General features: G+C 39.5%; 1 protein-coding gene across 1 annotated transcript in view; it reads right to left on the reverse strand.

Annotated features, from left to right (window-relative positions):
• Positions 1–13,853, reverse strand: part of VPS13A (vacuolar protein sorting 13 homolog A (S. cerevisiae)) — a 289,570-nt gene that overhangs the window by 90,764 nt on the left and 184,953 nt on the right. The window contains 3 exon segments of the mRNA XM_006891989.1: positions 11,840–11,986; positions 12,751–12,855; positions 13,128–13,523. Of these exon segments, the coding sequence (XP_006892051.1) occupies positions 11,840–11,986; positions 12,751–12,855; positions 13,128–13,523 (648 nt within the window).

Consider the following 13,853-nt stretch of genomic DNA (forward strand, 5'->3'; position numbering starts at 1 on the left):
CCCTAAGAAAAGTCTTGGTTTCATAGCTGAATTCATCCTAACATTCAGAAAGGATCTAATACCAATGCTACTTAAATTATTATAAAAAGGTGAAAAAGAAGGAACACTCCTAGAGTAATTCAATGAAGCAAGCATAATTCTAAAACCAAAATCAGGCAAAGATATTACCAAGAAAGAAAACTACATACCAAAATCTCTCATGTATACAGATGCAAAAATCCTTAACAAAATCCTAGTCAAAAGAATCCAAAAGCACATCAAAACAATAATTCCCTATGAGTAAGTGGGGTTCATAACAGGTATACAAGGATAATTCAACATAAGAAAAACAATCAGTGGAAGTCACCATATTAACAAAGCAAGTAACAAGAACCATATGATCTTAGAAATTGATACAGAAAAGGCATTTGAGGAAATCCAACACTCCTTTCCTGATAAAGACATTAAGCATAATTGGAATAGAAGGCAATTTTCTAAACATAGTGAAAAGTATTTATGTAAAACCAATAGTCAATATCATTCTCAATGGAGAAAGAATGAAAGCATTTTCCTTTTGAACAGGGCCCAGACAAGGATTCCCACTGTCACCACTTCTATTCAATATTGTATTGGAAGTACTTGCTAGGACAATATGACAAGAGAAGGAAATAAAAGGCATCTAAATTGGCAAAAATATGCTTAAGCTATTGCTACATGCAGATGATATGATAATGTACACAGAAAACCCCAAGGACTCAATAAAAAAAGTAGTAGAGCTAGTAGACAAATTTGGTAGGGTGGCAGGATCTAGGATCAGTATTCAAAAATCAGTGGGATTTATCTAGTAACAAAGAGAACTCAGAGAAGGAAACCAAGAAAGCAATACTATTTACAACAGTCAATGGCAAACTGATATACTCGGGAGTGAATCTAACTAGAGACACAAAAGACCTGTACAAAGAAAACTACAGAACATGTCTCAGAGACACAATAAAAGATCTAAAAAAATGGGAAAATGCTCACCGTTCATGAATAGGAAGATTCAATATTGTGAAAATGACAATCCTATCAAAAGCAATCTACATGTTCAACACAATCCCAATCCAGATATCGAATTCCTTTTCCAAGGAGACTGAAAGGGAAACTGTCAAGTTTATTTGGAGAGGAGAGAGACCCCGACTGACTAAGCAAAGCACTTCTAAAAAACAAAAATAAAGTGTGAGGAATAGCACTCTCTGACCTCAAAACCTACTACACAGTGATAGAAACCAAAACAGTATAGTACTGGTAAAATGACAGGCACACAGACCAATAGAACAGAATTGAGAACTCAGAAATGGACCCATCTATCGATGGTCAACTGATATTCGATTAAAAAATAAAACCTATCAAATGGGGAAACGACAACCTCTTCAATAAATGGTGTTCGCTAAAATGGACTGCAGAAAGCTTAAACAGAATGAAATAGAGACTTGGGAGTAAAGCCCAAACCATAATGTTGATCAGAGAAAAACTGGGATCAAGCTTAGATGGCCTAGTTTATAGTATAAAGAGACTGCCAAATACAGCCAGAAATGCAAATCCAGAAAGGAATAAAACTGATGACTGTGACCTTCTAAAGATTAAATCCCTGTGCCTTCAAAAACTTTTTTTCAACAGTTGTTGTTTATTGCCGTCAAGTTGAGCACAACTCATAACAACCCTATGAACAAACGGCCCAAAGCCTTTCTATAATTATTGTCATTTCTCCAAATTCATATAGTTTTCAGTGGCATGTGGTTTAGGAAGTGGATGCCACTCCTTTTTCCAAATCTGTCTTTAATTGTGAGCTCCACCAAACACTGTCCACCATGGGCAGCCATTATGGCATTTGACATCCCCCTCCAACGCCACAAAGTTCAACATCACAGCAAAACCAGATTACCTAGTGCAGCAAATTGACAGTGGAGTGTTGTAGAACTTAGACAAACGTTCCTCCAGAATAAAGAAAACAAAAAGGTCTGTCATGGAGAGGGTGAAACCAAATCTCTTGCTGGAGACTAGGATTTTGAAGCTCTGCCTAACTCACTTTGGGCACGTGGACAGGAGAGATCAGTGCTTGGAGAAGGACATCATGTTCAGAAGGGTGGAGAGGGAGACAGTGGATGAGATAGATTGATACAGTGACTGGGGCGTTGGGCTTAGGACAGGGAAGGGTTCAGTGTTGCTGTACAAAGGGTCGTTATGCATCACAGGCAAATCAACCAATAACATTCTATGACAGGTTTGGAAGCAGGAGTGGCATCCACTTCCTAAGCAACTTTCCTCTGGACACTCTATGAACCTTGATAAATGTCAATAGCTGTCGAGGGGCTTTAGGCCGTTCATAGGGTCACTAGGAGTCGTACTCAACTAAAAGGCAGTCAACTACAACAAATATATAGAGACACACACACACACACACAGCCTGAAGCCTCAAAAGTGAAATTGAAAACCTATTGTCTGGGAAAAACATTTGGCAATACCATTTCAAACAAGGGTTTCATATCAAAAGTTTATAGACCCCTACAGGGCCACCATAAGAAAAAGACTGATAACACAATTACAAAATGAACAAAAAGCATTGAAAGAATTTTTACAGAGGAAAATATTCAGATGGCCAACAAATGAAAAAATGCTCAAAATGACTGGCAGTAAGAGAGATGCAAATCAAAACCACAATAAGATACCATCTCACTCCAGTAGTAGCAGGGGCAAAGTTTAACAGGACAGCAAATAATAAATGTTGGAGATGATGTGGCAAGATAGGAACTTTTATAAACTGTTGGTGGTATTGTAAAATGGTACAACCATTCTGAAAGATAGTTTGGTGTTTCTTCACAAAGCTGAAAATAGAAATTCCTTATGACCCAGCAATTTCATTGCTGGGAATATACTGCAAGAAAATGAGAACCGAGGCACAAAGGATGACTTGTACACCAATATTGACAGCAGCTTTAATCACTATCACAAGAACATGGAAATAGTTCAAATGTGCAAACACAATCAAATGAATTGAGAAATTATGGTACATTCACACAATGGAATACTACACGGCATGCAGGAGCAATGATTGTGTAAATCCTGACTTACTTGGGAGCGACTGAAGAGCATTATGCTAAGTGCACTAATCCAGTCCCATAAAGACAAATACTGAATAAGGCCATTTACTGCAGAATGTGTACGAGGATGCAAGAGGCAGGGGGAAGTGTGAGAGCAGGGGGATGAGGATGGGCAGGGGAGCAGGGGGTTAATCATATGGTCACACAATTTGATGTGTGGAGGGAGGTGTGGGTAAATGAAGGGGATAAGATCTGGTGTGAAAAAAAAGGTATATGAACTTCGTAAGTGAACTAGCATAAATTTTTTTTTAAAAGGCTACGGTAGAAAGCATATCTTACCCACATTTCCTGTTGTCATTAGACTCTTTACATTGAGGTTTAAAATAGAAAAGAGAGAAGTGGTTTCTTACCATTTCAAAATGTCTTTAAAAAGAAACCCCCCAAAAAAACAAACAAAAAAAAGCCCAACCACTGACAACTTCAATCTTTCCTCCATCAAGATGTTGTTCATTGGTCCAATGGTGAGGACTTCTGTTTTCATGAGGTTGAGATGTAATCCATATTGGATACTGTAATCTATCTTCTTCAATTAATGATTCAAGGCGTCTTCACTTTTCATAAGGTTGTATCATCTGCATAATATAGGCTTATTAGTCTTCCTTCTTTCCTGATGTTGTATTTGTCTTCAAATAGTCTAGTTTCTTGAAACATTGTGCTTAGCACATACATTGAATAGGCAAGGTTAAAGGATGTAACTTTGATGAACACTTTTTCAGCTTTTAAACCATGCAATGTACCCTACTCTGTTCAAATGTCTGCTTCTTGGTCTATAACCAGGTCCTGAATTAGTACTATTAAGTGTTCTGTAATGCCCATTCCTCTCAATACTATCCATAATTTTTTATGATTCATACATTAGTTGAATGCCTTTCATATCACTATAAAACAAGTAAATATATTTCTAGAATTCTCTTTCAACCAAGATCCATTTGACATCAGCTCAGATACCCTTTGTTCCACAACTTCTAAATTTAGCTTGAATTTCTGGAACTTCTTATAGATGTACTGATCCAGTCATATTTCCATAATTTTCAATAGGATTTTAGTAGTGGTAGTGGTGGGGGTCGTGGTGATGGGGAGTTGAGGGGTGGGAGTGGGGGTTGTGGAGGAGGAGAAATAATAATAATAATGATATTGTTTTATAGTTTCTGAATTCTGTTTGGATCACATTATTTTTGAATGGGCCCAAATGTGCACCTCTTCCAATTATCTGCCTTCAAAAATTTTTGTCAGCATCTTCAAAGCTACATTTGTTTGTTCAAACTCCTTAGCTATATTATTCTATTAATTCCTGTTTGGCCAATGTCTTCAGTGCAGCTTGGGCTTCTTTCTATAGCACTTGATTCTTGATCATATTCTACTTGTTGAATGATTAAGAGTCAACCAATTATTTTTGATACAGTGACTGCATAGTCCATCTTTTTTTGAGGCTTTTTTGCATTCATGTTTTGCCCATAGAATTCTTCAGCATTGCAGCTTCAATTAGTCCTTCAGTTTTTTCAGCTTGAGAAATGCCAAATACTTCTCCTCCTTTCGTTTTTTAACTCCAGGTATTTGCACTTTTCTTTGTAATACTTTATTCTGTTTTCACGAGCTCCCGTTTGAAATCACGTAGAACAAAAATGAAAATAAGAGGACTGGTTTGAAATGCAGATGAAAAACAATTAAGAGTCTCAGATCCTGTGGTGAATTAAGTTCCTTTATATGGTCTTTTGCCTTGATTTTAGGAAAAACAAAACAAAACAAAAACAACTTGAGAGGCTTCTCTTTCCTTCTGAGGTTTTTATATATGCGTAGTCAGCCCTACAGAGGCTTTTGAGAAAGGAAGCAGAAAGGAGAAAGGGGGGCGGGGAGAGAGGAACTTTCCTGCCATTAAAGGCAGTAACAATGAAGACAACAAGAGACCTAGTGAAGTAACTGCAATGACAGGCCTGGAGAGGTTCCATCTGCAGAACTGGCAGCAATAGGCCTAGAACGGGCTCTGGAGCAAACTAGGGGTGTGATGGCAGGCCTACCTTGAAGAAGCAAAGAAGAATCTGTCCTCAGGGGGCTAAAAGAGGGCTGGACGGTAAAAAGGGAGCATACACAGCAGAGAGAATGGGCTGCTTCCTTGTACTGCTGAGAGAGCTATTCTGCACTGAAAAACTCCATGTGGAAAGGGTGGGCAATCTCCTCCTGTGCAATTTACTGCCTCTGAAAATTCAGTGGATATTCAGCTATGGGTCAGTTCCAACTTGATGGTACTTGACAATCCTGTTGCTCCCTTAACAAATCACTTAACTGTAAGTATGGTCAGTGAAGTCTGTGTAGCTACTGCAATGGATTACTGAAACGAAAAGAGACATGGAGAACGCCAGCGAAGTGACAGCTGTTGTCCAAACAGGTAAAAAGGTGGAGAGCAGAGATATGTCTAACCTCTACCTTATTCATAAGCCACGACTGAACTAAAGTCACATTATTCTCACTCAAATTTGATAGGTTCTGATGCTATGACTACAACTGCCTGTATTTTATATATTCCTTCCTCCTAAAATGAGGGAGTTTTGCTTTTGAGAAAGGTTGAACTTTTCAAGAGGACTTGAATTAGTTCTACAAAGTGAGAAAGGAACAGGATGTTGAACTTAAAAGGGGAGGATGTGGTCATGTACTGAAACAAAGGAAGAGTAGGGAACTATATGAACTGCACTAAGATCACTAATCAATCTATTTGAATGTTCACATTACTCAAAATGATCACTTTTCCAACAACAAATTCTTGTGACACACAAAGAAGCAAGAAAGTAGGACCCTATTTTGGAGAGGGAGGAGCAGTCAACAGACCCTGTCTCAATGAATTTTATACAACTGAGTTACTGTTAACAGTTTAAATCAGTGTTACTAATAAACAAGGATGACAGAAGCAGCCTTGATGCTTCTGAGGTATTTATTGGAAAGGGACATCATGCTTAGTAAGATGGAGGGTCAGAGAAGGAGAGCAAGACCCCCAAAGAGATCGACTGGCGCTATGACTTCAGGAATGAGTTCTAATGTCTCAGAGATGAGGATGGCACAAGATAGGGGAGGGTTCAGTTTGGCTGTTCATAAGGGTTCCTATGAGTTATACTCAAATTAATAGCACCTAACAACAACATGTTCAAAGAACTAAACAAAATCATGATTAGGGAATTAAAGAGATATATGACAATAATGTCCCACCATAAAAATATCATGTTCTTGTGGCACAGAGACATAGCTACATATACTGCTACTTTAAAGGCCACCACTCTGGCAGTTCAAATCCATCAGCAGCTTTGTGAAAGAAAGACAGTCTCCTTCCCTCAGGATTTCCAGCCTCAGAGTCCAGTACATGGTCAGTACAAGTAGAAATTGACTGATTACAATTAGTGTGCACAGCAAATAGACAAAAATTATTTAAAAAGAACCAAACAGGAAACAGGAAAAATATAAATTCTAGAATTAAAATATCCAGTAATAAAATTCACTAGAGAAATTCAATAGAAGACTTGAGGTGGCACAAGAAACTTAGAACTTTAAGATATATCAAAATATTATATACTCCAAGGGAGAAGAAAAGTAGAAGACAAAGCAAAGTCTCAGAAAAATACAGGATACTAGGAAGCTCTACTGCCTTAGTGCTAAGAAGCTGCACTGCCAACACAAAGGCACACAGATTGAATCTACTAGCTTCTCTGAAGAAGAAAAGTGGGTAACCTCCTCTCACCTCTAAAGACCTGCTGAAGGGTCAAATGAGTTGATTTCCATATATAACAACTAGATACATCAGCAAAAAGTATGCAATAAGTATTTGTTTAAAGAAAAAATAGGGGAGATACAAGATGGTGGCGGAGGCAGAGACAGCGTGGTGAGCTGCGGGAGCAGCGAACCACTTAAAGCAGGGCCATTATGGCCTTCCACAGACTTTGGCTTATTGATAATTGAACACTTAAACAGTTGATGACTGGCCCTCAGTGAAGATCAAGGCTCAACAACAGGAATTCAAGGATTCCCAAGGAGAAATGGGTGAGTCTCATGGCTCCCAACCACCCCCCCCCACCCGCAGAGTCCTCACCACGCCGCACAGCCGCTGTAGGTCCATGAGGCTTCCACAGCCAGAACAAATGGATTCCCTCACCCAGGATGGATGCTGGGCACCAGCCCGCCTCAAGACTGGTACAGTGAAGCCACCACACTGCTGTAAGGTGGATTTGGTCTGGAGAGAATTCTTGGAGCCAGGATGGTGGCTGTGGGGGAAGCAGGCGCCCGCCAGCCGCCCACACAAGAGGGGCCGCACACCAGCTGAGTGCCCGTGCGGCGGGGTGGGGGTGGCACACCCCCAACGGCCGCCCGCACTGGGGGGCCGCGCGCCTCCCGCAGGCCTCCTGAGCTGGGGGGAGGGGCGCGCCCCGCTGGCCACCTGTGTAGGAGGTGGGGGATGGGATGCATGCCTGCCATCTGCAGGTTTGGGTCTCCTTGGACAGGCCAAAGAAGATGATTACCTATGCATTGGACAGACCAAAGAAGACAATTACCTATGCACTGGACAGGCCAAAGAAGATGATTATCTATGCAATGGATTGCTGAAAGTCACTGAGAGTCTGATGACCTTAACAGTGGCAGCATGCACAAGAGGACTGACATCCTAAATGCACCACATATTTTGTTCTGTTGAATGTTTCTGTCAAAAGATGGTTAGACCTGGGGGGAGTCTGTTCACAATTCTCAGGTTCCCTTTATCATATATAAAGGGGGAGGGCAGTGACACCTACTTCAAAATATAGTATGACCACTTATTGGTGGGGGGGGTAAAAGTGGCAGTGCTGGAATTAGAAATACTATCCCTGACCACAGAGTCCTCAGTCAGGCGAGGGGACCAGACTGGGATAGGGGCAATTGGAGGGGGAGTATACCAGCCAGCTGCTGGGGGGTGTTGCCCTGCTCGGGATGGGCTGACCTCGGCCCCCAGGTCGGGGTGCACCTAGCCTTCGTGGCCCTCTGCCCAGGACGGGCTGCCCTCAGTCCCCGGCTCGGGGCGAGCCATCACGGCCTTCTGCCTAGGGCGGGATTCCCTCGGCCCCAGGCTCGGGGCGAGCCGTCGCGGCCCTCTGCCCGGGGTGAGCCGTCGCGGCCTTCAGGGTGAGCTCCTCAGTCCCCAGATTGTGCCATCTGACCCCTGGGTGGGGAAGGGGGAAAAAAATAAAAAGAATGCCTAGGGTATCCAGAGAATGTTACCTAGGCAACCTTCTGCCACCCCCCACCCCCAGTAAACCTGAAAGCAACACCCTCAAAGCTCTTCTATTTGTAACTCACAAGTTTGTTCTCTCTAGGTTTGCTCCCTTTCCTATAGGTAACCTTAACTCTCAGTTTTACTCCAGAACTGACCCTGAACCCAGTGCCCATGACAAAAAGGAAATACAACTGACAGCTAAGGAAGCAAATGAGGAAGGAGCCTCTGGGTTCAACCAGCCATCCTCACTGGATCCACCTGGGTAAACACTTTGCAGTCCAGAGGGGAGCAAATGACAGGAAAATATCTTCTAACAGAGCAAGAAGGCAAGCAGCTTTACCCAAGACCACCAATATGGTGATAAAGCGTCCTCCCTTCCCCCCTTTACATCTACACCCCTGTTCAGCATGAAGAAGCCAGAGAGTCAGCATCCAATTCCCAAATCAATAAGACAGTTGTTTTAATTACCATTGGAAAATGCTTGTCATTCCTCTGTAGTATCTGGTCCCCTCTGGACCCTCATTATTTCCTTCACCTGGACCCCCCACCAACCAAACTGTGCAGCTCTGCAAGTGCATCCTGGCCCATCCTCACCTTTCTGCCCCCAACCCTCACCTCCTTGTACCCCCAATATGTTTTTCCCAATAAAAAAAAATTAATAATAAATAGGTCAAATATCTGTTATAATTTGTGAGATCAAACATATGAATAATTTATCCAGAATATGGCAAATGGAATAAACAGATAAAAAATGCATGATAGTCATTAGGATACATATTGGAAGATCTAGTGTATGTCTGATTGGAGGAAATGGCAGTTGGAGGAGAGGCAATTCTGAAAGAATTAACAGTTTCAAACTTTATAGTAAGTATCACATAAATGAATCCATAAATAAAAACACAGACACACTCAGAACAAGAAGGGAAAGACAAGACTTTAAAGGCAGTGGAGAGAAGTAAAAAAAGGATGTCAAAAGAAATGTTAAAATCATGGTGGAACTGTCAACAAAATGGATTAAGGACATAAATACTAAACTAAAATAATAAAATTCTTAGATGATAATACAGTGATAACATTTTTAACAAAAGAAAAGCTAATGTAATAGCAAAGATTAAATAAGTAAATGGTATCTCAAAAAAAGAGCAACTTTAGTTCATGAAACTCATTTATTGTCACTGAGTCAAGAACCTACTCAGAGCTGAGCCTCCAGTGAATTTTCAGAGGCTGTAAATCATACAGTAAAGGAGTGCTCATTTTGCTCCTGCAGAGGACCCTCTAGTGAATTCGCACTGCAAGAGAAGGATCATCCTTGGGTCAGCTTTGTAACAACCAAGAGAACCAAAAAAGTGAAAAGCAGTTAACTAAAAGAAAGGATCTTTAGGGACCATATACCCAACAAGTAAGCAACAATCAAAATAGACATTAAAAGGTCAACACTTAACAAGAAAAAGGCAATTCAACTATTAAGTTGCAAAGGGCTGGAGCTATTACACCAGAGTAAGATCAAATCCAAATCCAATTAACTCACACCCTGTTGAGAGCAAAGCCATACCCAAGTCTCAACCCTAAACCAGAAAACACACCTTCACAGAATCCAACAGTTCCACTCATCTTCCCATCCTATAAATAGCCCCAAACTGGTGGCCAAAACCCTTTTAAAATACAAGGCCAAATCCAATCAACTCACACTCTGTTGTGAACAACAGACACACCCTACTCTCAACCCCAAACCAGAAAACACACCTTTGCAGAATCCGGCTATTCCACTCATCTTTTTTTGGCCTCGTATTTAAAAAAAACCTCTTGAAACACTAAAATTAGCATTACCATATGATACATTAATTACACTCCTAGGTTTGTATTTACAAGATAGGAAAGTAGAGACCCAAAGCCTTGTTTACAATGTTCACTGCGAAAAAGGTAGAAATGTTTATTAACAGATAAGTGAATAAAACAATGAGAAACAAACAACATAATACTTCACAACCATCAGAAGAAATACAGTCTTGATACATAATGCAACACAAATGTATCTGTAAGGCAATGCACTGAGTGAATAAATCAAAATAAAAGAATTAATAATTAATGCTCTCACTAAGGTACCTTCTCTCTCACTGCCATTGAGTTAGAACTAATTCACAGTACCTCTGTTGGGTTTCCAAGGCTGGAAATCACACAGGTGATTGTCCAGCATTCTCCCATGGAACCACTGTGAATGTGAACCACCAGAGAGGTGAAGTGAAGCCTTAGGGTTAGAAACATATGTCCCTACTAACATACTAAAAAGGAAAAAACAATGAATAGACAATAAAATGTATAAGTAGTGAGCAAAAGTACGAAGGGAAAGGTGATGGAAATATCTCACTGGTTAAGTGTTGCATAGGCGATTACTGTAAACGCTTCCCATAAGCAATGTACCTGTAAGCAGTTAAGTCCTCAAAAGTGTGTGATGGATATATTTAAAATAAGAAAAATAGCCTCTGTGGCTGCTTACATAAAACTGAAAACATGAGATTAGGTTCCTAGATTTGGAAGTTGAGAGTCATGGTATCATAAAACATCTCAATTAAGTAATTCAAACACACACTTAAGTGCTTCTGCTCTATCTCCTAGTTTGTTGGACAGTAATTGAGTCTCGAACGTTTGCAAGCTGCCTTACAAGAGATAAAAACTGGTCTCTACATCTGGAGCAACAGAGGTAGAAGGAAAGTCAGGAATATAGGAAAATGTGGAATGTACATAAAATTGTCTCCTTAAACAATTGTTTCCTTTGCCATGAGAACAGAACTGGTTGGTGCCCATCTTCAATTACCAGTAATTTTGCTCAAAATATTCCGTACAGGTACCTTAAGCAAAAATGAAAAACAACAAAACAGAATTTCATATTCTCATTAACTCCAGATTTGCTGAAACCATAATGGTTGCATAAACCCCCAAAACTATTCTTGCGACCAGCTTTAAACCTTAATTCAGAAATAGCACTTGTAATACTTTTCTTAAAACTAAATAGCAGTTTAGCTTAGTTTATAAAAAATGTCTGCATTTTACAGGATCAAACTGACAACAGGAACTCTAAAAACTTGATAGTAGCCTTAGAAGACAACTCTGAAGATTAGATGTACTCTCAAGTTGAAATCAACTCACAGCTGACCGTCCAGCAGGTTTTCAGAGGCTATAAATCTCATAAGTAGAGACTACCCATCCTTTTTCTACAGAACACTTGGTGGATTCACAGTGCAACTCTTTACCTACGAGGGCACCAGAGCTTTCTGACGATTAGACAGGAATCATTTATGTTAATGACAGAAGTACAATTTAGAAAAGAATGAGAATAGTTCCAGAACTGAAAGAACACAATCAATGTGACCAAATGGTACAGGCAAAGATTATTGAATTAGTGTATATTTAGTGGAATATAACTCCACAAGAGAATATATTTAACTTTAAGGGGAAAAGGAAATCCAAAGAGGTAGATATTTGAAATTCCTCTACTCACCTGCTCCAAATCAAGACTGATCCATTTATCATTTCCCTCTTCAGCCACTGATATATGGCATTTGCTTTTGTTTTTAATCATATAAAAAGGGGTAAATGTCACAATTCTGGTGATGTTGAAACTGCTGAGGTCTATAGTGACACCAACCTGGGGGCAGGGAGAAGGAAATGAAGTCTCTGTTACAATTAAATTATCATAAACATTACAATGCTTCTCTAGCTAATTCTGTGTTGACTTCATGTGTGTCAGAACAGAACTTGTGCTTTACAGGGTTGCAGAGCTTTTTTGGAAGTAGATTACCAGGGCTTTCTTCCAAGGCACTTTGTAGATGGATTCAGACTCCCAATCTTTGGGTTAGCAGTCAAGGATGCTAATCATTTGCACCTTGTAAGCACTTGACATTGTCATAACACTTCTAATAAAAATCACTTAAACTATGAGCTGGATGCTGTGTAAGCTCTATGAATACAGAGACCATGTTTAAATGTCAGGCAAAACTAAAATAATTATTTTTATGAGCATATAGTTGTCTTTGAGCTGTAGTGCTAGAGAAGAGTATTGAATATAACATGGACTGCTAAGAGAACAAACAGGTTTGTCTTGGAGAGGGTAAAGCCAGGCTGCTCCTTGGAGGCAAGAATTTTGAAGCTTCAACTGACAGACTTTGGACATGTTGCAAGGAATGACCAGTCCTTGGAAAGGGAGATTATGCTTGGGAGGGTGGGGAGGAGACAGCGCAGGAGGGGAAGACCCTCGATGAGATGGATGACTCAGAGACTAGAGTAATGGGGGGTAGGTGTGTTGGAGACAGTAAAGTTGGCACAGGGCAGAGCAGGGTTCAGAACTGTTGTACATCACTGAGTCGCAAGCAACTCGATGGCATGTAACAACAACAACAATCATTAACTCACTTGGTATTCCATGTTTGGACCTTTACATTTCACAGCTCCATGACTACCAACAGTATCAATTGAAAACTGATCTGACAATTCACTATCAGTCACCATAAGTTGAACCTAGAAAGAGATTTCAAATTAAATGTATATTAGGTAACTTTAAAAATTCCTATCTAAACTGTTAACTTTATATGTTTACATAAGTCAAAACACCAATTGTTATTATAGCAAACATTTCCCAACACTATATTCTAATATTATAACTCATATAGTAATGACTGTTATTGCTATGTTATATAAAATTTTAGTCTTCAGAAATCTAAAAACAAAACAAAAAGATAATCAGCTAAAGAGCAGTGAAAAGGTTTGGGGTTACTTTTTTAATTGCGTACCTTATTGTTATTAAAAAAGTGTTTTGGTTGAAAACTAAATAAAACTGGCTTTGTATAATTAGGTGGATGCTTTCGATGAATTCCATCCGCTTTGTACTGTAACAATCGGCCAGTTTTATTGACCATCCAATAAGGACTATGAAATGCCACAACCACCTGGCCTGTATTATAAGTCACATGGATGGCAATATCTAAGTCAGTCTTTTCTATTTCTGTAACACAGGTAAAGTTGATGAAACTAATGTCTTGTTGGTTATGTTTTACTTGATATTCACTTTTCCAATCATGATTTAGATAGTCAAGTAATTTCAAATGTAGCTTGGCTTTGTCCAACTCTGCAGTACAAATCTGTGCTGAACATCCTTCATTCAAAGTAAAAATCCTATGTTCAATACCCTAGGAGGAAAAAAAAATACTATTTTAAAAACATGTATATATGAAAAAGAAATACACACAAATAAGTTGAAAACCATTTCGTATACTAAAAACATATTTAAATATTCCATGTGCTCAAAATGCTCTTGAAATGTATCAGTAAAACGAGTGTTTAAAACTAGAGCACATATATTGAAATCCTAACTCTGTCAACTGCATGAACATGTAGAAAATATGCAATCTGAGACTTGAGCTTTTCTATTTTTAGAGATCAAAATTATTTCAAAAGCTTACTCAGTTAATAAATAGCTTTCATCATAATTTTGTGTACCATCAAATCGGATCTGATAG

This window comes from Elephantulus edwardii, unplaced genomic scaffold (genome assembly GCF_000299155.1).
Source record: "Elephantulus edwardii isolate Elephantulus edwardi_28Jun2011 unplaced genomic scaffold, EleEdw1.0 scaffold00108, whole genome shotgun sequence".
Taxonomy (NCBI): domain Eukaryota; kingdom Metazoa; phylum Chordata; class Mammalia; order Macroscelidea; family Macroscelididae; genus Elephantulus; species Elephantulus edwardii.